Here is a 25769-nt window from a genome sequence, read left to right on the forward strand (position 1 = left end):
ATTCTATCCTATCATACAAAAGATGCAAAATGTGTCTTATGTATGTTTTGTTTTATTTATGATTTACCGAATCTCACTTTACAAATGTTTGAGCTAAGTGTATGTGTGCTTGATCTCTCTGTCTCTTTGTCTCAGTCTCTCAACACATACACAGTGTCCCTATACAAAATTTTGACTTTTTAGAAAATAATTGAGGATATTTAATAGTCAAAAAAGTCAGGAGCAAGATTCACAGTAAGTGAAGTATAGTAAGATCCTCCATAACTGCTTGATGTTGGACTACAGATTTTGCTCTCTTGCAATATAGCTAGTGGTCAAAACAAAGAAAACATGATCAGTTATATCATTTATATTCAGAAACTCCTAAGATAAACCAACTAGTTATTCATGGGTTTGGAACTCATCCTGATACTACTATAAATTGAGAGATGTTAGTGGTTCCTTCTGAAGGAGACACAGTAGGAGATAAGAGTGGGCACCAACACCCATACTAGCATCATTACAGTAGATAAAATAATGTTTCACATCTTTCTTTTTTTTAAAATTTAAATTCAATTTAATTAACATATAGTGTATTAGTTTCAGATGTAGAATTTAGAGATTCATTCTTTTTTTTTTTTTTAAAGATTTATTATTTTAAAGAGAGAGAGAGCACATGGGTGGGGAGAGGGGAAGAGAGAATCTCAAGTAGACTCCTGCTGACCGCATAGGCTGAAGCAGGGCTCCAAATCATGACCCTGAGATTGTGACCTGAGCCAAAACCAAGAGTTGGACGCTTAACTAACTGAGCCACCCAGGCGCCTCTCACATATCTTTCTTAAAGTTATTTATTTATTTATTTATTTATTTGACAGATAGAGAGCACAAGTAGGCAGAGCGGCAGGCAGAGGGAAAGGGAGAAGCAGGCTCTCTGCTGAGCAGGGAGCCCAATGCGGGACTTGATTTCAGGACCCTGGGATCATGACCTGAGCCGAAGACAGCCACTTAACCAAGTGAGCCACCCAGGCGCCCCCACATATCTTTCCTTTATAGAATCTTTTCACTGGCTAGACTTAAAATATAATATTGACAGTACAATAGGAAAAGTCGTTTTTTAAAAGATTCATTTATTTCGAGAGAGAGAGAACGCAGGCAGGGAGGGGCAGAGGGGGAGAGACCCTTTTTTTTTAAAATTTAATTTTATTATGTTAATCACCATACATTACATCATTAGTTTTTGATGTAGTGTTCCATGATTCATTGTTTGCATATAACACCCAGTGCTCCATGCAGAACGTGCCCTCCTTAATACCCATCACCGGGCTAACCCATCCCCCCACCCGCCTCCCCTCTAGAACCCTCAGTTTGTTTCTCAGAGTCCATAGTGGGAGAGAGAGTCTTAAGCAGACTCTGTACTGAGTGCAGAGCCCAGGACCCCAAGATCATGACCTGAGACGAAACCAAGAGTCAGAGGCTTAACCATCTGTGCCACCCAGGCACCCCAGGAAAAGTCATTCTATAAGAGACCAAAGTAATTCAGTCTAGGTATTATACTCAACTATGTGATGGTTTATCTTTAATTGAATGGTAATATTTGAACTTCCCAAAGAAATAAATATATTGTGTATCTTTCAGGAAATTCTGTACACATATTTTTACCTCGAACTGGGTTTTGGGTAAGGTTGAGGCAGAAGAGACTTTTCTGTGGCCATTTAAGGTCAGGTGAGCCTAGAGTAGAATTAAAGTAGTCTTAGGAACATGAAGTTCCTAAGGGGGGGATCATGTGTGAATAGATGACAACCCTCACCCCATCCCCCATACATCTTTACTTGGAGATTTGTGGAGCATCAGGTGCATATGAAGCAATCTGCATTTTTCTGGGAGAAAAATACTCTTTAAACCTTTTACTTCATCCCAACATTTATGCCATCCTCAATCTGCCCACTGACATGACTTCGCAATTTAGTAACAATGGTCTGTAGTTGGTGAGTATTGGATTCTCATTTTTTTATTAGCTACATAATTTGATCTTTCTCATTACTTTCCTTACCTTATAAATAATAATGGACTAGTATTTCATTATTCTAATATTTTATCACTTCTAAATAGTATAGATTGACAGACAGGAGGTATCCATGAAAGCATGTCATCTTCAGGTAACAGAAAGCCTAACCCAAAAAAGGAGCTTAAATAGGGGTTTTACATTATTTTTTTAAATAGTTTTATTGAATATGAGGAAGGCTCATCTTATAGGAGAGTAAATGGTTATGCAAGTTTTCAGCAGTTAATTAAAGGTAAGAAATGTTCTTGCAGTGATGAAAGAATAATTTTACATTTGAGACTGGTCAGTCATGGTGCTGGTTGATCCCAAAACATGTAGTATGGAGGAAAGGCAGGTAATTAGGTTTATCCAGGATATGGACTTCGGATGGATGTGACAGAGAGAGGCACATTAGCAGAGTTTTGGTGAAGGCAAAGACAGACAAAGGTGATAGAGAAAAGCGGGAATTGGGGGGAAGTGTTGGTCACTGAAATGGAGGCCTTAAAGAGGGCAAGCAGATTTTCCTGTAGGAGTGTCAGAGTGAGTTGGAAGGGAGGTGGGTAGAGAGTGAGATGTAGCAGTTAGTGATTTGGAGATGCTAGGGTGTGTTTAGGTTTGTGTGGCTGAGGGGAAAGAGAGGAAGTACTATGGAGGTTTTGAGGTCACAGAACTCAGAGGTCAGATGGATTGTTTGCTTGAGGCAAGTGGGCCTTGCCTCAGCAACACCTCTTAGTGTTTTTCCTCTCATTTGGATTCTTCATATCTTGGAAAACAATTACTGATATCCTCTTTGTAAGAAAATTGAAAAAACTGTACCTCCTTTGCTTATGATTCTCAAACCATTGCCTGTAGCCCAGATAGTTCTTCAGTTCCAGACTCCTGTTTTCACATCCTCAGTACACATTTCTAAAGCCAACTTTATTTATTGTCCCCCAACTCATTCTCTTAACTCCTTTAACTACTTTTCCTCTTATATTTGGTAAAGCAGCTGGAGTCGCCCTCTCCCTTACCTACCATATTTAGTCAATTGATCACACACTGTTGATCCTACCTCATTGAAATACTTTACTATCCATTCTTTCCTCTTTGTCTTCCTGAACATTTCATAGTTCAAGCCTTTACTGTCTCTCCCCGAATTACAGCAACAGCCTCCCGCCACTGATCTCCTTGCCTCTGTTTTCATACCTTACCTTACACCCAGACTTTTACCTTACCTGAAAACAAAGTTGTCTTTCAGTAGTTTAAATTCTTTTTTTTTTTTTAAAGATTTTATTTATTTATTTGACAGAGAGAGACAGCAAGAGAGGGAACACAAGCCGGGGAGTGGGAGAGAGGGAGAAGCAGGCTTCCCGCTGAGCAGGGAGTCCGATTCGGGGCTCGATCCCAGGACCCTGGGATCATGACCTAAGCCCAAGGCAGACGCTTAATGACTGAGCCACCCAGGTGCCCTCATCTTTAAAATATTTTAAAATTATTATTCTAGAGAAAGTACCACACAAAATAGCTGGATGATCTAAATCCTAAATACAGGCATAACACCAAATGCTCACAATCAATCCAAAACTCATTAAATTTAATGCAAGTATGAGTGAAAATGAAAATCATTTTAAAAAACCTTTCAGGGCACCTGTGTGGCTCAGTCAATTGAGTGTGTCACTCTTGATTTCGGCTCAGGTTATGATCTCAGGGTCGTGGGATCTAGCCTTGCATTGAGCTCCACACTCAGTGTGGAGTCTGCTTGAAATTCTCTCTCTCCCTCCCTCTGCCCCTCCCCCCCACTCGCATGTGCACACATACGAGTGCTCTCTCTCTCTTTCTCTCTAAAATAAATCTTTTTTTAAAAAAAAAACCCGTTCAAGGTTACCTGTTTTTAAACAGTGTCAAAATTTAAATAAGTAATAGACAATGTCAAGCAACTTTTAAGTCCATGTCTCTACACTACTTTAAATGCTATTTCCCTGTGTTCCCCGAAATAAAGCAAAATGTTGTGGGATTCAGTTTTACTCTGTAAAGAATATAACAATAATTATAAAGAAGGAATTATACAACAACACTTTTACGAAATCTTTGCATTTTCCTTTATGCTGTACTCAAAGTATCTAAACTATGAGACACTTACTATACTAGTATTTTTAATAGCCATGACAAAATAGGAATAACAATTATTCTATAAAGAAAACTATAATTGCCTATAAGAACCAAATTATTTTCTCCTAAGCAATGAAGAAATGGCGCCATCATGAAATGCTCAATAAATGGCATTTAGTGTTAGTAAAATTATATGGGAAGTAGTAAGAGCACAAAATCCAGATTTCGAAGTTTTCTTTTCCTCCCTAATACACCTCAGGAAGATTGAGCACCAGTTTATAAACAAACTGTGAATGGTAATTTTAGTTTATCAGGAGGTTAGGAAAGGTTCCACCACTATCACACCAGTCATTATCTTAAAAGGAGTTAAACAGGAGGAAAGGAAAGGAGTGCCTACTGCCTGGGCAAAGACAAACCCCCCTGGCATGCCTTAAGAACCGAAACCACTGTGGCACAGCCAGAGGCAGATGGGGGCCACGCTGGTGGTTGGGTTGGAAAGGTGCGCAGCAAAGTCATTGCCAATTAAGACTACTAAACAGGAATAGAATTTAAACCATTGGGGGTGCCTGGGTGGCTCAGTGGGAAGCCTGCTTCTCCCTCTCCCACTCCCCCTGCTTGTGTTCCCTCTCTCACTGTGTCTCTCTCTGTCAAATAAATAAATAAAATCTTAAAAAAATATATTTTAAAGGTAACATTATAAAATATAATCCAAGATCACTTAAGAGAATGATAAATCACCAGTATTCTTGCTATCCTACCATAACTAGTTTTATTTGTATTCATTTCTTTGCACCATCAAAATGTGAATATGCTTTTAGTGCATATGTATTGTCTTTTTTATTTTATTTTTCATTTAAGAGTACATTATAGGGGTGCCTGGCTGGTTCAGTTGGTAGAGCATGTAATTCTTGATCTCAAGGTTGTGAGTTCAAGCCCCACATTGGGCATAGAGCCTACTTAAAAAAAATAAATCAATATATTAAAAAAATTTTTAAAAATAATATTACATCATAAACCAGTTTCCCCTTGTATTACAATATAGGTTTGATTATGGATTGAAAGTAAGAAACATGAGTGTCTAAGTAGATACTGGCACCATTCTCATTATGATTAGTTAGGTTCTAAAGAAGATTTTTGTTTGAGTTTGACATGGGAGAGAAATGCAAAGGTTTTATAGCCTGCTGGGAAGGGGTTTTTTCCAATTCAGAGAAGCAAAGGAGCAAGGTCTAAGTACTTGGGAAATTGGAGCAAGATGGAACTAGAAGTTTTGAGTAGAAGGAATAATCCCTTTTCTGTGAAGTTGAAGGGAATCAGGTGTGTGTTCAGATAAAAATTCTTGGTGGCCTGAGAATTTACTGCAAGTGCTTTTAGCAATTTTTTATAATCCCTATTACTTTAATCTTTACTTATCAGATGGATTACTATGTAATAATAATCCATCTGTATTTGGAATAAATAATTTTCTTCTCTTTAGCTTGAAAATTTTTTTAAAGGAAAAATTCAAACATATGCAAAAGTAGAGAGAATAGTGTAATAAACTTCCATGAACCCAACACCCAGCTTCAATAGTTATTCTGATAGCTTTTTAATAGTTTTTCTTTTTAATTAGCTTTTTAGTGATTTAAACATATCTAACCCTTTAATCTGTATTTATTTTTATTTTAAGATTTTATTTATTTTAAGAGAGAGATGTGTGTGCGAGCAGGAGGGAGGGGCAGAGGTAGAAGGAGAGAGAGAATCTTAAGCAGACCCCACACTGAGCACAGGTCATGGTCTCGGAGTTGTGAGATTGGCCCCACATCAGGCTCCGAGCCATCCAGGTACCCCAATCTGTGTTTATTTTGCAGGAGTTAGATAAATGAATACTGTTGGTTAAAGTAAGCCATTCTTGCCCTGTTACATTATGAAATGTGTAGTCTACTAACCTATAGTTTTAGTTATGCAATTATAACATAATTTTAATAGCTTTTAAAATAATTCTAATATAAATATTTATAATTTTAAAAATTGATGGTATTACTTAAAATTTTGTATTTCTATTTAAATATGTTTCTGTATCTTTAGATAGAATGGGTATTTTTGATACTCCTTTTCAAAACGAGGATAGTAACTCTTCTGATAAGTCAATTTTTATTGATAAGCCCATTTTAAATTAAAGATGAACCTATATATTCACATGTATTCATTTATTCAGTAAACAGTAAATTGAGTACTACAGTATGCTAATATCACATTTGAATAAATCAATATAAAAACATTTGACCATAAAGTATTTCATTAAGTCAGTCTGTGTTTTGGTATTGTTTTTAGTTCTACTTTCACCACTCACTTTTTAACTTATTAGTCAACCAATTTTATTGATGTATAGTTGACACACAATGTTAAATTAATTTCAGGTGTACAGCATAGTAATTGTACAACTCCATGCATTATGCTATGCTCACTACAAGTGTAGCTATGATATGTTACCATACAACACTGTTACAGTACCATTGATTATATTCCCTATGCTGTACCTTTCATCCCTGTGACTTGTTCATTCCATAACTAGAAACCTGTACCTCCTCCCCTTCACCCATTTGCTCATCCCCTTCCCCTATCCCCTCTAGCTACCATCAGTTTTTCTCTGTATTTATGGGTCTTTTCCTGCTTTGTTTGTTTTTAGATTTCATAGATAAGTGAAATCATGTGGAATTTGTCTTTCTGACTTATTTCACCTAGCGTAATACTGCTTTGATTACTTCAGTTTTGTAGTGTATCTTGAAATCTGGGATTGTGATGCCTCCAGTTTTGTTCTTTCTCAAGGTTGCTTTGGCTATTTGGGAGTCTTTTGTGATTCCATATACACTTTAGGATTATTTGTTCTAGTTCTGTACTACTCACTTTTAAGTTTAGAGATAATTGGGTTATGTCATTTAAAAAACTATATAAATGACTGAGTAAAATTTTCTGGGACATTGCACATATGTCCTGCATCACTCTGGACCTGTGTCTTTAGGAAAAAATGAAAAACAGTGATGTGTAGGATAGTTGTAAATATGGATAGAATATCTTTAAGAAGGTGGCTCTTGGGGGCGCCTAGGTGACTCAGTTGGTTAAGCCACTGCCTTCGGCTCAGGTCATGATCCTGGAGTCCCAGGATCGAGTTCCGCATCAGGCTCCCTACTCAGTGGGGAGTCTGCTTCTCCCTCTGACCCTCCCCCCTCTCATGCTCTCTCTCTCATGCTCTCTCTCTCAAATAAATAAATAAAATATTAAAAAAAAAAAGGTGGCTCTTGTAATGACCAGTTCATACATTATTTAGAATTAGAAAGAGACTTTGGAGACATTTTCTCCATCACTTACTTTGCAGTTATACAGAAGAGTAAGACAAGACCCCAAGTAAATGCAGTCAGTGGAGGTGAGCATATGATAATAGTTTTTATACTTATGGTCTTGGTTTCTATTGATCTGTTTATACCATTGAGACATACTGCATTTTTTAGTTGGTTTACCTACTAAGTGAAAGATAGATTAAAGTTCAGTGAATTATATACTGATTACTTACAGCCTGATGGTTCTATGGAGAGTTTTTCCTAGAGTTGGTGTGCTGCTTGTCCCAGTACATGTTTGTTTTTCAGAGTAAAGGTGTTTCAGTGGTGCAGTATTCATAATTCTGTGTTTGTTTTTGTCTCCCTCATTACAGGTTCATGTCAGGGCTGGCCTTTTTCATGGTACTGAACTCCTCTGTAAAACCATCGTAAGCTCAGAGATATCAGGGAAAAATGATCACATTTGGAATCAACCACTGGAATTTGATATAAATACATGTGACCTTCCACGAATGGCTCGATTATGTTTTGCTGTTTATGCAGTTTTGGATAAAGTGAAAACGAAAAAGTCGACTAAAACTATTCATCCCTGTAAATATCAGACCATCCGGAAATCTGGGAAAGTGGTAATTATACACTACTGAAAAATTTTTACAATGGAATAATTTTAAGACTTTCTGAAATAATTGAGTAACATGAAATTATAGCATATAACTTCGGTCCCTATGAAGTGATTTTAAAAAGATGATAAATCTTCATTTTTATCTCCTCATTTATTTCTCTTTTGGCAGATTATTTTAGCAAATATCATACTATAAGTGTTCCATTATAAATATAATACTTTAGAAAATATAGATAAAAAAGAATGAAAAGATTAAGAAAATTTTATTTCCACAGTACCTTAATTGAAATTCTGTGTGCCACATATGCTTGAACATTCAGAATTTTGTGAGTTTTAGAAAGATCATATGACATACTTTACTCAGCACACCTGTGGGCCTGGGGCACAAATCTGTAATCAAACACATCAGTAGCAGTGAATATGAATATTCACATTAAATGAGACAAATGCAGAATATCAGTTAACTTCATGCCATTTTTGGCCATGTTTTGTTGTCATATGAATTATGAATAAACTTTTAGTTTTCAGTTTCTTAGATTTTGAAATTATGGAAAAAGGATGGTGTACCTGTTCTCATATTCTCATCTTCTGTTTCATATTTTTAGTCCTATCTTTTTCATTTTCCTTTAAGTTTATGAAAAGTTGTTTTGGAGGGATGGGGACATGAATTTTATATGTTTAAAAAAATGGTCACTATATTTATGTACATGAATTTGTGTCCTTTATTCTTTAATGTAAGAATTAAGCAGGTTTTTCCTCTGGTTATTATCATACAGTTTTTAAAAAATAAATTTTAGGGTGTAAAAGTCACAGACGAGGTATTTCCTTAGTACTTTTTCTTATACAGATAAAGAATTTTACTCAAAGTATTTGACTATAAGGTTTTTTGATACACTGTGACCAAGTTAATTGGTCTAGGTGTCTATGCTTCCTTCTAAGAAGTATAAATAAATTCTACAATGCCTGCAGACATTGCCTTCTCCTACATTAAGGTTTACTATGGCTTAAAGCTCATAAAACTTATAACCTAACATATCACACGTATTTTCTTGAATCATTAAAAATTCCTCATCATTTATAATGTTTATACAATAAATAATGTTTTTTGGATACATTATTTCATGATGAGACATTAATTGGCTTTCAGAGTTTTCTTGAACCATGGTAAAGATCTTGAACATTTTTCCTTGTATATCTTGTTTTATTTTGGATGATATTTTGGAAATCATCTGGAACTCTAGAAATTTCTCCATCTAAATGTTTGAAACAAAGGGCAAGTACATGTTTACATGCTAAAGTTCTTTTTCAGCATATTTATGCAGTGGTATCTTTTTCAACAGCATTATCCTGTAGCCTGGGTAAATACGATGGTTTTTGACTTTAAAGGACAGTTGAGATCTGGAGACATAATATTGCACAGCTGGTCTTCATTTCCTGGTAAGACTTAAATCCTAATCCTTAAAGAGTAGCTTTTGGCATGTGGACTAGTTAATGTTTCTTTATGACTCACTATTCTTTCAGTTTAGTAAAGAAACATCTTTTCGTATCTTTATTCTAAAACAGATTCCCACAGATTGTTTTAATGTATTTAAAAAGTGATTTGTATCTGAATATATTTGTTATCTCGGTGAATATGTTCTTGCTTTAAAAGTTTTATTTTTATAGATTTTGGGAGAAATTCTCCTAAGGAACAGTGTTTTCTTTATAACAACCCTTTTGCTTGTAGTTGTACTAAATTTCTACACTAATAGAAGGAATATTCACTAGTATGGGAAGAATAGTAAAAACACAGTAAGTAAGTGTTTAGTTGGCTTTAACCTGAAATTTGAGCCTAGAGGAGCACCTTCCATATGCCTATATTTCTGAAATGTTTTTCAGAGCACCCCAACAACGTAGATAGTTTTATCTCCATTATCTCCATTTTATCTCCATTTACATACCTCCATTTTACAGATGAGAAACGTGAACCTTAGAGATAAGTTAGTTAAGTCTTACAAATTGGTTCAAAAGTAGGATTTGTACAAAAGACTGCTTGATTCTTTCCATTATTCTATACTGCTTTTCCCGAGTGTTTGAAATTTTTAGTGTAAACTTTACATTATAATAGTGGTTTTCTTTTTTTCTCCCTGCCTTCATAGTTCTTTAATATAATTAATAAAATTGTGAACTTACTTGCATTTTAAAAGTATTTGTGGGTGACAAACATTTGAAAATAGTCATTTATTAGTAGTTGACATCCGAGAAATTGGCTTTAGATAATGAGTTATTCACAGACATATTTAAAACTCATGTTCTAATATTTTATGTATGTATATATTCTTCAGTTTCTACCCTTTCCTCCATATACCTGAAATAGTTTTTACTAATCATGTTTTCCCCCAAATATAGGGGAGAGTAGTGTGCATTTACACATTTTTAAAGATTTTATTTATTTATTTGACAGAGAGAGAGATACAGCGAGAGAGGGAACACAAGCAGGGGGAGTGGGAGAGGGAGAAGCAGGCCTCCCACTGAGCAGGGAGCCCAATGCGGGGCTCAGTCCCAGGACCCTGGGATCATGACCTGAGCTGAAGACAGACGCTTAATGACTGAGCCACCCAGGCGCCCCCATTTATACATTTCTTAAGAGTAACTATGAGCTTCATAGTTAGAGTAAAAATTATGCATTTCAGCAGTTAACACTGTTTTGAAAATTTTAATTTAGACTCACACATGTTCTCCAGAATCACCAAGCAACTTGACTGGTATTTTTAGCAAAATAAGACAGTTTGGGGCACTATTAACTTGGCATACCATGAGCCTGACTTCATCTCTAACAAAATGTAATATGAAAAATAATAAATGAACACATTTGCTATACATGTATCAGCTCTAGAATTATCACTTTATCCCAGTAGGAGTGAAGCTGAAACAAAGGAACTTCAAATAATCTATTGTCTCGAGTCCCTCGGCCATCATTAAATGGTATATAATCACATTGCTGGTTGCTTTTGTATCTTCCAGATTTCTTCGTGTATACACTAGGAAATACAAATGTAGATTTCTATTTTTCTTCCTATTAAAGTAGCTTTCTGTGCAGTGTTCTCCTTTTCGCCCTTTTAACTTAGTATCTATATAGAGTACTGCTGCTGTTCTTAAAGCAGACTTACCTTTTGATAATTTAAGCAGTGTTACAATGAATAAGCTTGCTTATGTGCAGGTATATGTCTAAGATAAATTCATAGAGGTGGGTCTATTGAGTTAAAGAATAAATACATTTGTTATTGTACACCTGGAGCTGATATAACACTCTATGTTAACTAACTGGAATTAAAATAAAAACTTAAAAAAAAATAAAAACTTGGAATTTTAAAATGAAAAAAAGAATAAATACATTTGTAATTTTGATAGTCACAAATTGCTCTCCAGTAGAGGTTGTACCAATTTGTACTCTGTTTATAAAATATTTTAGTGTGCTTTTTTGTAATTACTTTTAAGCAAGGTTACCTCTCTATGTTTGGGGCTAATAAGAATACCAAAATGCTACATTTTACTTTATTATTATTATTTTTTAAAGATTTTATTTATTTATTTGACAGAGAGAGAGAAAGAGCAAGAGAGAGAACACAAGCAGGGGGAGTGGGAGAGGGAGAAGCAGGCTTCCAGTGGAGCAGGGAGCCCAGTGTGGGGCTCGATCCCAGGAGCCTGGGATCATGACCTGAGCCGAAGGCAGACGCTTAATGACTGAGCCACCTAGGCGCCATACATTTTACTTTATTTTTTATTTATTTATTTATTTTTTGTTTTGTTTTGTTTTGAAGATTTTTATTTATTTATTGAGAGAGAGAGAGAATGATAGAGAGCGAGCATGAGAGGGAGGAGGGTCAGAGGGAGAAGCAGACTCCCTGCTGAGCAGGGAGCCTGATGTGGGACTCGATCCCAGGACTCCAGGATCATGACCCGAGCTGAAGGCAGTCGCTTAACCAACTGAGCCACCCAGGCGCCCCATACATTTTACTTTAGATAGATTGTGTATGATAGGACAAAGGAGTGTAATGCTACCAGATAGCATAAGTATAGGATTTTAATTTGCTGAGAAATCTTTCTGCTTTAGAGGTGTATAAATGATGAGAATTGCTTCCTTTTGAGTGATAACAGAATCTGAAATTTGAGAGTATTAAACAACTCAAGCAAAGAATTGATCAACGAGCTGAAACTTGGAAATAGTCTATAAAGATTTTCTAGCCGGGCTCCCGAGTGACTCAAATAATTAGGTGTCTGCCTTCATTTCAGCTCAGGTCACTATCTCCAGGTCCTGGGACTCCCCCCACCCCCACCCCCCCAGTTGGGCTTCCTGCTCAGCAGGGAGTTTGCCTTTCCCCCAGTTCGTGCTCTCTCTCTCTCAAATGAATAAATAAAATCTTTAAAAAAGTATTTTCTAGCATTGGTAAATAATTGAGTATGCATAATATCTGGACATTAGGCCTGGACACAGTGGATTTTTACTTCCTTAGGAGAGAACAACTGTGCTAAAAATCAGTATAAGGAAAGGAGATAATAGTTTGGAGAGGATAGACTTTAGGTTGTACTGCTAATTCTGTTCTCTTGAGTTTACTGTCTCTTCAACAGTTTACTTACCTGTGAAATGAAAAAGTTTTATGAGAACAATGAAATCTAAGATTCCCATGCCCAATTCTGTGAATGGACCATGGTGGAGCAGAGGGAGTGCCTTAAAGAAATAAGCAGTTCATTCGGTTAAAGAAGTACCACTTGAATGGAGTGTTGCAGAAACTACCAGAGAGCCCTTTAACTGTATCAGCAGTTTATGGGATAATTGAGCATAAACATTAGATTTGTCAAAAAGAATGTTGTTGATGACTCTCAAAATAATCAGTTTGGGTACTGTGATGACCAGGGAAAATAAGGAATCCATATATGTGGTGAAGTAATAAATTCTATGGGTCACCTTATTATGATGGAGAGCAATTCCAATTAAGTTTTTTTTTTTTCAAGATTGAGGATATTTGTCAAATTTGCAGAAAGAGGTGAGGTAGGTATTTTTATAAACTTTCTCATTTTAGAGATGTATGTAAACTCACATTCAATTGTTGTGTCAAGTATTACAGAAAATTAGAGGCTTACTGATAACAATTGTCTGCCAAATTCCTTAGGTGACATACTTTTAAAATACTTTTCTCTTAAGGATTTATTTTAGTTTAGTTTTAAAAACATTTTTTAAGAATCAAAATTATTTGCATATTTTAGATGAACTTGAAGAAATGTTGAATCCAATGGGAACTGTTCAAACAAATCCATATACTGAAAATGCAACAGCTTTGCATATCAAATTCCCAGAGAATAAAAAACAACCTTATTATTATCCGCCCTTCGATAAGGTAAGCTCATTATTTAAAGGACCACTATTCATGAAAATCACTGAATCATTAGTTCTTGGCTCTGCATGTTTATGGTTTAAGCTTTACATGTTTGTTTCTCTTCTAAACATCACATACATTGGCAGCTTGATTCAGTGGAAAGACCACTGAGCCTGCAGCCAACTAAACTTGTATTTAATCTTGACTTTATCACTGACCAGGTGAGACATAATATCTCTGGAGGTCAGATTTCTCATTTATAAAATGAGGAAGTCATAATTGTTCTCTGAGGTTCTTTTGAATTTAAAACTGCTGTAAATGCATTCGTATAAGTCTGAGCATGTGAAATATACATTGAAGCTTGCCCAGCATATTAGTTTAGGGATTAAAGACATAGTCACTGCTGTGTTAGAATTGGTATTCAAAGAACAAATGATTTATGTTGAATGTTACTATTAGTAGACTTCCTAAGGTAGTGTTATTTGTGTAGAATCTATAGCAAGGACTTCCATTTCTAAACACATTTCTTTAGTATACAAACTGCTTATCTTGGGTATTGGGGGTATCTGGTGGAGTTGAAAATGGGGCTTTGCTAATTTACATTCTGAGAGCTAAGCTGTCATATGTTTTATCTTAAGGTTTGACATCTTTGTTTCAGGTATGATTGATGCGATTTTTATGAGAAAATCTTGGAGCAAATTCTCAGATAGTAACAAGTTTATTTCCTTAAATCTATGTGAGAATAAGCTTCCTTTAAACATTGATATTATACTGAATAATACTCAAGTTAATCCACCTTTAAACTTATTTGTATCTTAAAATTCAGCATTACCAGACCTGTATAGATTTTTAAAGTAATATGTCAATTAAATTTGTTACCTAATGTTTCTTCTTTAGTCTCATTTTAATTGAATTTTATCCACATACAATTTTCTGATCAGTAATATACAGCCAAATTAAATTTTGTGGTTAGTACAGTAGAAATCCCAAATATGTCAAGAACCGTATACCTTAGTGTTGAGTAGTAAAAGGTACATTTTGAACCATCTGTTGCATTCATGCCATGGCTTTATTTCCTTAGGATAGCAATTTAATCAGAAGGCATAGCTACTTGTGATACATTTTATACTCCAAGCTATGACTATTTTTGTGTTCACTTATAGTATGTGTTCAACAATCAGTTATAGTTTCTTTTGGATCAAATGAGGTGCTTTTTGAAGCATTTTTACAAATAGAGAATATCAATGCAAATACAAGTAGTTTAGAAGTCCAGTTCTTTAAAATGTTTTATTTCAGCATTGCTTAAGTCACTAAACTTACCTTTTGCCTTTGTAATCTCTTAGAGAGTCTGTCTTTGAAGATCAATTTGGGATAGAGGATTTGTCTTTAAATATGTATAAATATATTTATACTTACTGGGTTTTTTAAAATTGTATAATTTATATGTGATCATTTAAAAAATCAAATAATACAGATAGAAAAAGTGAAAGTTCCCTGTATTCTTTTTATTTAATTTAATGATTTTTGTTGTGATCACTTGTGTATATTTTGCTTTTCAAGACAATTTTATGGTTATTGATAATTTTACTAATTTTAATAACTCATTTTGTCATCATAACAACCATATGAAATAGGCGAAAGATTTATACGACCTGAAGAGAAACCAGAGTATACAACCATATGAAATAGAATAGGAGTTTATCACTATACATTTGAGGATACAGTTAAATTATTCGTTTAGGATTATGTACTTCAGTAACTGGATATAAATCTTCAGATTCTTTTTTTTTTTTTTTAGATTTTATTTATTTATTTGAGAGAGAGAGAATGAGAGAGAAAGCACGAGAGGGAAGAGGGTCAGAGGGAGAAGCAGACTCCCTGCTCAGCAGGGAGCCCGATGTGGGACTCGATCCCGGGACTCCAGGATCATGACCTGAGCCGAAGGCAGTTGCTTAACCCACTGAGCCACCCAGGCGCCCTAAATCTTCAGATTCTTTAACCACTGATTTTCCCATCTTTTCAAGAATCAGAGCCCATTTTGAACTTGATGAATTCAAAAGATATTTTTAGACTATCTCTTGATATTCTACTTTTGTTAATTTAGAAAAACCAATGACAAATGACAAAAACTTATTTAGTAACTCTTACATACCTTTGCATTTTCTTAATCAGAAAATATTTACCTGTATTTAGAATTCTTTCACATACCAAAGGAAAATTCTTTCACATACATGTTGAAGCCTTTGCTTGTTTTATCTACAGACAATGCTAGTGCACCCTAGGAGTTACAGTCCCTTATAATAATACCATTGACTCTCAGTTGTCAGGAGTTTGAAGATTGGGAATCACCACATAATACCATTTTGCATTTAAATTCATGTTTACATTATAAAGCATAGAAATGCCAGACCCTATATTGTTTCTTGTAGTCTAAGTACAGTTGTAATCATTTACAATTAAAATTTTACAAATACGAGTGCCAAAATTTAATTAAAAAAAATTTTTTTTTAACAGATAATTGAGAAGGCAGCTGAGATTGCAAGCAGTGACAGTGCTAATGTATCAGTAAGTATCAAGGTTTTAAAATGGTCCTTATTATAACATTGTGCTCATTTTTAGTTACCTTCATCTGATTTATGCTGATGACTTACAGATGACTATACTCTTATGCAAGAATAGCCTGTGAGTGTATATGAATATGTACATACTAATGTTTTGTTGAATGTCAGCTGTTTGTAGGTGGTCTGTGTTCAATGGTAAATCCTTTTCTGATATGAGCACAGGTTTAGCAGCTAATCTTTTTTTTTAAATTTAATTAATTTATTTTTTAAAGTAGACTCCACGCCCAGCATGGGGCTTAAACTCAACAAACCGTGAGATCAAGAGTTGCATGTGCTACTGACTGACCCCCAGTAGCTAGTCTTTAAGAGATGCTATGGCACGTCCTCATAGATAAACAATACTGTTCTTGTGAATATTATTCAGTTGAATGAAGAGTTTGTAATTTTCTTTATTTTTCACATGTAACAGCAGATATAATCAGGCCAGGATTTACAGTGTTGGGGAACCAGGTTTCTTCCATCCTGGTGCTCTGTCATGTTAACATGTAGTTTCTATCTAGTGCTTCAGCTTCTCATAGTATTATGGTCCAGCCAGCAGGAACAGGAAAAGCAAGAATAGAGGCCACACCTATTCTTTTTGAGGATATCATTAATATGCCTCATTGCTGCTCACATCTTATTAGCCAGGAATTAGTCACATGGCCATACTTTACAAGTGAGGCTGGGAAATGTAGTCTTTAGTTGGCCAGGCATGTGCTTGACTAAGAGTAAGAGATTCTAGTTAAGGAAGAGCAGAAAGAATACTGAGGGACAAACAGCAGTCTCTGCCATACACACTATGCCTGTCATTTCTACCCAGAGCTCTTGGGTGATCAGGTGCATTGTCAGCACTAATGTTGTGAAAAGAATCTTTTTTTTATTACCAGTAGGTCTCAGTAGTAAGCATAAAATATTCAGTAAACCATGTTGTAAACAGATTTGCTGCCATCAGGCTTTGTTGTTCCATATATAGAACATAGGCAGAATAGATTTAGCATAATTCTTAAGTGTCCTAGGATTTTGGAAGGGTCATTGAGCACTGGCTTCACCTTAAAGTCACCAGCTATATTAGCCCCCCAAAAGAGAGTCAGTCTGTCCTTTGAAGCCAGGCATTGACTTCTGCTCTTTAGCTTTGAAAGTCATAGCACCGATCACCATGACAAATACAGTAATAATGAGAAAGTTTGAAATATTGAGAGAATTACCAAAATGAGACATAGAGACAGTGAGCAAATGCTGTTGGAAGAATGGCACTGATAGACTTGCTTGATGCACGGTTGCCACAAACCTTCAATTTGTAAAGAGTACAGCACAGTATCTGTGAAGTATAATAAAATAAGCCTGTACTAAAACAGATAATTACAGTTTTAGGTTTCAGAGACAGTAGTTATATAAGGATATCTTCATTCTAATTCCTCCTTTTGTTACCCTTTATTAGTCTTTATATTGATCCCCAAATATCAGAAGGGTAACTGGTAACTGAATTTTTACTATTTCTCTTATGCTTTACTACCACCTTACCTAAATCAGAAGGTTTCCTTCTTATTGAGGATGCAGTATTCTGGCCCAAGTTTGATGTGCCTTTTTTTAAAATTGGGGGCATAGTACAATTAATAAATTGTGAAACCGAAAATTGAAGTTATTCCTGTAACTGCCATCTACTTTTTATCCTCCAAGATAACTGTGTGAGCAGTTTAGCTTATAGGTACTAATCCTAATGCAATGTATGTATTTACATACCTTTATGTATAAATATATCCTTTTTTTTAAATGAGATCTTTATAGTTTCTCCCTTTTTAATTTAATGCATTTTGTGCATCTTGGCTCTTTCAGAGGTCCTCTTCTCTCTTTTTATTTATTTATTTATTTATTTATTTTAAAAAGATGTATTTATTTTAGAGAACGGGAGAGAGTAAGAGTGCAAGGAGGGAGAGGCAGTGGGAGAGGAAGAGAAATCCTCAAGCAGTCTCCCAGTGAGTGCAGAGCTCCTACCCAGGGCTTGATCCCAGGACCCTGATATCATGACCTGAGCCAAAATCAAGAGTCAGACGCTTAACTGACTGAGCCACCCAGGCACTCCCACACTTCTCTTTTTAAAGCTTTTTCAACATTCTGTGGCACTATTAGCAGCTGTTAGTTATTAAACATACATACTTCTGGGTTTTTTGCTTACTTCCCATTATTCTTTTTTTTTTTTTTTTAAGATTTTATTTATTTATTTGACAGAGAGAGACACAGCGAGAGAGGAACACGAGCAGGGGGAGTGGGAGAGGGAGAAGCAGGCTTCCTGTGGAACAGGGAGCCCGATGCGGGGCTCGATCCTAGGACCCTGGGATCATGACCTGAGCTGAAGGCAGATGCCTAATGACTGAGCCACCCAGGCGCCCCAACTTCCCATTATTCTTTACTAAAACAGTGTTGTAAGGAATATTTTATAGATCTTTAAACATGTATTTTATGGTTTAAAATTTTTTTAAAAATTTATTTATTTATTTATTTATTTATTTATTTATTTATTTATTTATTTATTTATTTATTTATTTATTTAAGTAGGCTCTGTGTCCAACTTGGGGCTTGAACTCACAACCCTGAGACCAAGAGTCGCATGCTCCACTGACTGAACTGGCCAGGTGCCCCTACGTACATGTATTTTATAGGATGGATTCTTAGAAGTGAAATTATTAGATCAAAAGTATCCCTTTTTTTAAAAATAAGAATTCTGCCAAATTGCATACCTTAAAATACCTTAAAATTTAAAACCCTAGCCACACTGTGGAAGAGTTAGTATCATTTTGTGTATCTGCCAGCCCTTTTAATATTTTTTAACCCTTTTAGTATTTTAATTAATTGGACAAAAAAAAATGGTGTCACACTACTTTAACTTTCATTTTTTAAAAGATTTTATTTATTTGTCAGAGAGAGCACAAGCAGGGGGAGCGGCAGGCAGAGGGAGAAGCAGGCTCCCCACTGAGCAAGGAGCCCGATGCTGGACTCGAACTAATGCTGCTATGAACATGAATATACAAGTATCTTTTTAAGACTCTGTTTTCAATTCTTTGGATATATACCCAGAAGTGGAATTGCTGAATCATATTATAGTTCTCTTTTTAATTTTTTTAAGGAACTGCTATACTGTTTTCCACCATAGCTGTACCATTTTACATTCCCACCAGCTACAAAAGCAATGTTTTTCACATCCTTGCCATCACTTTTGTGTTTTTTGATAGTAGCCATCCTAATAGGTGTTGGTATTTTTTAAAATAGATGTTTGCCAAGGATCTTGGGTCTGTAGAATAGGAAAAATGTGATCCTTGTGAATTATGATTATAGAATTGGCAGCTTTTATCTTCTTATCTAGTGGTTCTCAACCTGAGGCTAATTTGCCCTCTGTGGGCCATTTGGCATTATCTAGAGGTTTTCTTGGTTGTCATAACTCAAGGGGTGGGGGTGTTCCTGGCATCTAGTGGGTAGAGTTCAGGGGTCTACTAAATTTCTACAATGTACAGGACCATCCTCCTACAACAAAATACTAATAGCACTGAGGTTTAGAAACCCTGCTCTAGGGGCACCTGGGTGGCTCAGTTGGTTGGGCGACTGCCTTCAGCTCAGGTCATGATCCTGGAGTCCCGGGATCGAGTCCCGCATTGGGCTCCCTGCTCGGCAGGGAGTCTGCTTCTCCCTCTGACCCTCCTCCCTCTCATGCTCTCTGTCTGTCATTCTCTCTCTCTCAAATAAATAAATAAAATCTTTAAAAAAAAAAAAGAAACCCCGCTCTAATCTAAAACATCTGTGTTATAATTTTATCTTCTTTTCTTACTGTGGAAACTCAGGCATAAAATTTTATTGGTTGGCTTTGGAGAGTGCAGATGTGATGACTCAAGCCATTAGTTCACAAGTCCTAGAAATCTACCTAGGAAGTTTTCTTAGAAGAATGATTTGGAGTTTTTAAAGTCCTCAATTTTAGGGAAGGAAATACCAAACATTTAAAAAAAATTTTTTGACTTAACTGAAAATTTGCAGGAAGTATACAGAGAATTCCCATATAGCCTTCCTTCAGCTTCCCCAACTGTTAACATTTTGGCACATTTGTTTTTTGTTTTGTTTTGTTTAAGATTTTAGTTATTTGTTTGACAGAGCACAAGCATGGGGAGCGGCAGGTAGAGGGAGAGGGAGAAGCAGACTCCCCGCTGGGCAGGGAGCCTGATATGGGGCTAGATCTCAGGACCCCTGGATTATGCCTGAGCTGAGGGCAGATGCTTAACTGACCGAGCTGCCCAGGCACCCCAGCCAATATATATTAATAAATGTTTATTAAACAAGTGGGTGAAAGTTTGATGTGAAACAGGATGGTTAGTCTCAAAATAGGCCCACAAGATACTTCTTGTTAACTTTATACCAGAAAAACCTAGTAGGCTATCCTAATCAAGTGATAAAAATGAACATCAATAGTGATAGGAGAAATTAACATTATTTGCCTCCTGATAAAATACAGTAAGAGGAACACTCCACCACTTCAGTGTATTCATTCTAAAAATACATAGCTGGAATCTGATTATGACAAAACATTAGGCAAATACATACTGAGTAATACTCTACAAAGTAATTGACCTGTATTCCTAGAAAATGTCAGAGTCAGTGAAGGTAAGGAAAGACTGAGGTACTGTTTTAGAATGAAGAAAACTAATGATAAATGACAACAAAATGCAACAATTAACCTGGGTTGGATCCTGGACCTATAACAAACATTTAGAAAATTGGAAAAATTGAATGGAATGTGTGAATTATACAGTAGAACTATATCAGTATTATTTTCCCTATTTTTATGAACAGATTCTGGTTAAGTATGAGAATGTCCTTGTTTTTAGGAGATATACACTGAAGAATTAAGGAGTAGAAGGGAATTTTTTTTTTTTAAAGATTTTATTTATTTATTTGAGAGAGAGAAAGAGAGAGAGTATGAGATGGGGGAGGGTCAAAGGGAGAAGCAGACTCCCTGCTGTGCAGGGAGCCGGATGTGGGACTCGATCCTGGGACTCCAGGATCATGACCTGAGCCGAAGGCAGCCGCTTAACCAACTGAGCCACCCAGGCACCCTAAAAGGGAATATAGTATGCCACTTAATATCATATATTAAGAGTCCTGATTCCATATGCGAAAAGTATTTAGAATCCAAGATTTGGGCACTGTATATGCCCATTGGTATTGCCATGCAATTGTATTTAGGCCTTTTCGTAAAACAGCTAGGTAACATGTATATGTGTGTTTACATATATTTGAGCATATATAAGCACAGAGATATATTGCTTTATCTATTAAAAATCATGAGCTCTTGGGGCACGTGGGTGGCTCAGATGGTTAAGCGTCTGCCTTCGGCTCAGGTCATGATCCCAGGGTTCTGGGATTGAGTCCCGCATGGGGTTCCCTGCTAGGCGGGAAGCCTGCTTCTCCCTCTGCCTCTCTCTCTCTTTCTCTCTCACTCTCATGAATAAATAAATAAAAAACAAAAACAAAAAACAAAATCATGAGCTCTTATCAATGTGTGTGTGTGTGTGTGTGTGTTTAAAATAAGATTTTATGCTTTTGTGCTCTCTCTGTCAAATAAATAAAATCTTTTTTTTAAATTTTTTTTTTAAGATTTTATTTATTTATTTGAGAGAGAGAATGAGAGAGAGAGCACATGAGAGGGGGGAGGGTCAGAGGGAGAAGCAGACTCCCTGCCGAGCAGGGAGCCCGATGTGGGACTCGATCCAGGGACTCCAGGATCATGACCTGAGCTGAAGGCAGTCGCTTAACCAACTGAGCCACCCAGGCGCCCAATAAATAAAATCTTTAAAAAAATATATCACCGATGAGTTTTCCAGCCTTTCATCCCCCTCCCCTGATGCCAACCATCACATCCCCCATTTAGAAGAGGAAAGAACCACAGTTAATTTTTTTTTTTAAAGATTATATTATTTGAGAGAGAGAATGAGAGAGAGCACATGAGAAGGGGGAGGGTTAGAGGGAGAAGCAGACTCCCTGCTGAGCAGGGGGCCCGATGTGGGTCTCAATCCTGGGACTCCAGGATCATGACCTGAGCCGAAGTCAGTCGCTTAACCAACTGAGCCACCCAGGCGCCCGAACCACAGTCATTTTTTGATGTGCTTATTGCAAAGTATATTTGCTTTGTTTTATTTTAGTTAATAATCACTATTACATCATAATATGTGTGTGATTTTGAAAAATATAAACATAAAAATAGAGAATATGAGTGGTAGTCTTCATTACTTTCTACCATTATTTTAGTTCAAGCATTTGAACAGGTGTATAAATTCACCATTTACCCTGTGCAGTCTAAGTTTTCATTACTGATTATTTGGGGTTTGCAAAAGAATGTAAGATTCTGTGTTTCCTTTGGGCTTACTGCCACATTTCTGGTAGTTGTTTATTTTTACCTTGGCTTTACTCAGTGCTGTGCTTTTCATAGCTCAGTAAATAATCATAGTATAATTATACAGCTAACTCCCTGCTCTCCCCTCTTAGTTTACTCCCAGGTCTTCAGGATATTTACTTACAGTAGGTCTGTAGAGTCTAATTTTGATTCACCAAATTACAGTAGGTTTGCTAGCTTTTTGCAATATTTAACTTAACAGCAGTCTATTTTTCTGACATGAACAATTTAGACTCTGTGTTGTTTGCAGTAACAGGTTTCATTTTAAGATGTGTAAGTGTAGGTGTAAGTGTAGGAGTTGGATCTTCAAATTCCGATGACTTGTGATGGTAACATTTCAGAGAAACCAGTGAAGCCTGTAAAATAAAGCATACTCTAAAGGTTGAGGATCTGAATATAAAACCACTGTAATCATACATAGTCTGTGTGTGTGTGTATGTGTGTGTGTGTATGTTTAAAATAAGATTTTATTTTTTAAAGAGCAGTTTTAGGATCACAACAAAATTGAGAGGAAGGTACAGAGATTTCCCATATATCTCTTTCCCTTCACATGCATATCCCTTTCCCATTATCAACATCACTCACCAAGAACACACCTACACTGACACATCGTAATCACCTAAAGTCCGTAGTTTACCTTGGGTTTCATTCTTGGTGTTGTGCGTTTTGTGGGTTTGGACAAATGTATAATGATAACGTATTTATTTATCATATCATACAGAGTATTTTTACTGTCCTGCAAATCCTCTGTGCTCTGCCTGTTCGTTCCCCCACTCTACCCCTGGCAACCACTGATCTTTTTATTTTCTTCATAGTTTGACCTTTTCCAGATGTTGTATAATTTAGAATCATACAGTATGTAGTCTTTTTCAATCTGGCTTCTTTTCCCTTAGTAGTATGCTTTTAAGGTTCCTCCATGTCTTTGTGGCATGAAAGCTCATTTCCTTTTACTGATAAATAATATTCCATTGTCTGTATGTATTACAGCTTATCCATTTACCCACTGAATGACATCTTGGTTTTTCCAAGTTTTGACAGTTTTGAATAAAACTGCTGTAAACATCTGTGTGCAGGTTTTTTTTTTTAAAGATTTTATTTATTCATGAGAGACAGAGAGACAGAGGCAGAGGGAGAAGCAGGCTCCCCGCAGAGCAGGGAGCCCGATGCGGGACTCGATCCCAGGACCCTGGGATCATGACCTGAGCCGAAGGCAGACGCTTAACCGACTGAGCCACCCAGGCGTCCCTGTGTGCAGGTTTTTTGTGGGCATAAGTTTTCACCTCCTTTTGGTAAATATCAAGAAGCGTGATTACTGGATTGTATGGTAAGAGTATGTTTAGTTTGTAAGAAACTGCCAAACTGTCTTCCTAAGTGGTTGTAGCATTTTACATTCCCACCACCGGTGAATAAGAGTTATTCCACATCCTTGACAGCATTTGATGTTGTCAGTGTTCTGGATTTTGGCCATTCTAATAGATGTGTGGTCTTACCTCATTTTTTAAAATTTGCATTTCCCTGATGAGTCTGCATCTTACATGGTGAGGTGTCTGTTCAGGTCTTTGACTCGTATTTTAGTTTGATGGTTTATTTTCTAATAGTTGAGTTTTAAAGTTCTTTGTGTATTTTGGATGACAGTCCTTTATCAGATAAGTCTTATTGCAGATATTTTCTCCTAGTCTGTAGCTTGTCTTTTCATTCTCTTGACAGTGTCTTTCACAGAGGAGTTAATTTTAAATATAGTGAAGTCTAATTTATCAATTCTTTTATTGATGGATCATGCATTTGGTGTTATATGTAAAAAGTCATTGCCAAAGATAACCCCAGGTCATCTAGGTTTTCTGCTATGTTATCTTCTAGGAATTTTATAGTTTCTGTATTTCACATTTATTTTTACTAAGTTGGGTAGTGTCAGTCCTTCAGCTTTTTCTTCTTCAATATTGTGTTGGCTGTTCTGGGTATTTTGCCTCTCTGTGTAACTTTAGAATCAATTTGTCAATACCTACAAAATTTTGATTGGGTTTGCATTGAATCTGTTGATTACATTAGAAGAGCTGACATTTGGACAGTATTGAATCTTCCTATTTGTGAACATGAAATACCTATTTAGTTATTTGATTTCTTTTATCAGAGATCTGTAATTTTCATTATATAGATTTTGTACATATTTTGTTAGTTTTATACCTAGGTTTTCATATTTTTGGGTGCTAATGTAAGTGGTATTAGATTTTTAATTTCAAATACCACTTGTTTATTGCTGATATATGGGAAGGCAGTTTACTTTTGTTTCCTAAACTTGTGTCCTACAATCTTGCTTTAATTATGCATTGGTTCCAATATTTTTGTTGATTCTTTCAGATTTTCTACATAGACAGTTATGTCTATGTAGATAATCATAATCCCCATTCTTTTGTACATATGTATTATTTTGAATTTCATAACTTTAGAAAATTAGTATGACTATTTTATTTTTTTTAAGATTTTATTTATTTATTTGACAGAGACAGCTAGAGAGGGAACACAAGCAGGGGGAGTGGGAGAGGGAGCAGCAGGCTTCCTGCTGAGCGGGGAGCATGACCCGGGGCTTGATCCCAGGACCCTGGAATCATGACCCGAGCCGAAGGCTGAATGACTGAGCCACCCAGGTGCCCCTAGTATGACTATTTTAATGCTTAAATGAAATTCCAGTTAAAAACATAAAGTACAAAATTACATAATAATAGAATATAATAGAATATAAATTTTTACAGAATCTTGTCAGATAATTCTGGAGAAGTTTTTTTTCCCTAAGATTTATTTATTATAGAGAGTGAATGCACAAGAGAGCATGTGAGCCGTGGGGTGGGGCAGAGAGAGAAGGAGAGAGAATCTCAAGCAGACTCCGCACAGAGCAGGAGCCCAACACAAGGCTTGATCTCATGACCCTGAGCCAAAACCAGGAGTCCAACCTTCAACTGAATAAGCCACCCAGGTGTCCCTGTTTTATTTTTTGTTTGTTTGTTTTTTATATGTATTTTGGCCTATATGGTATAGTTCTACTTTAAGTATGGGGAAATGAATCTCTTTCAGTGTTACTACAATTCAGAGTCTAGATCCAAAAAATAGTTTGGGCCATGTTCATTATTTTAGGCTCTTCTTGTACAGATTGGGAAAGAAAATGGGATAACAGGATAACAGTATTTGTTTCATGTTTAGTTTTATCCAGGATTCGATTCTTAATCTAAATGGTTTTGATGCCTCTGAGCCAACAAGACACTTATACTTTTTTTTTAAACTTCGTATGTTTGGGGATGCCTGAGTGGCTCGGTCAGTTAAGCGTCTGCCTGTGGCTCAGTCATGATCCCAGG

The 25769-nt window shown here is 36.1% G+C and overlaps 1 protein-coding gene across 10 annotated transcripts in view; it reads left to right on the top strand.

The window, feature by feature from the left end:
• Nucleotides 1-25769, top strand: part of PIK3CB (phosphatidylinositol-4,5-bisphosphate 3-kinase catalytic subunit beta) — a 201273-nt gene that overhangs the window by 120541 nt on the left and 54963 nt on the right. For all 10 annotated transcript variants that reach the window (XM_045903676.3, XM_064587213.1, XM_064587230.1 and 7 more), the window contains 4 exons: nt 7794-8045; nt 9382-9478; nt 13286-13416; nt 15910-15960. In XM_045903676.3, the coding sequence (XP_045759632.1) occupies nt 7794-8045; nt 9382-9478; nt 13286-13416; nt 15910-15960 (531 nt within the window). The remainder of the gene's footprint in view (nt 1-7793; nt 8046-9381; nt 9479-13285; nt 13417-15909; nt 15961-25769) is intronic.

The sequence above is a fragment of the Mirounga angustirostris genome, unplaced genomic scaffold, assembly GCF_029215605.1.
Source record: "Mirounga angustirostris isolate CCGP_5_RB_7025 unplaced genomic scaffold, mMirAng1.0.hap1 SCAF_1, whole genome shotgun sequence".
Lineage (NCBI taxonomy): Eukaryota > Metazoa > Chordata > Mammalia > Carnivora > Phocidae > Mirounga > Mirounga angustirostris.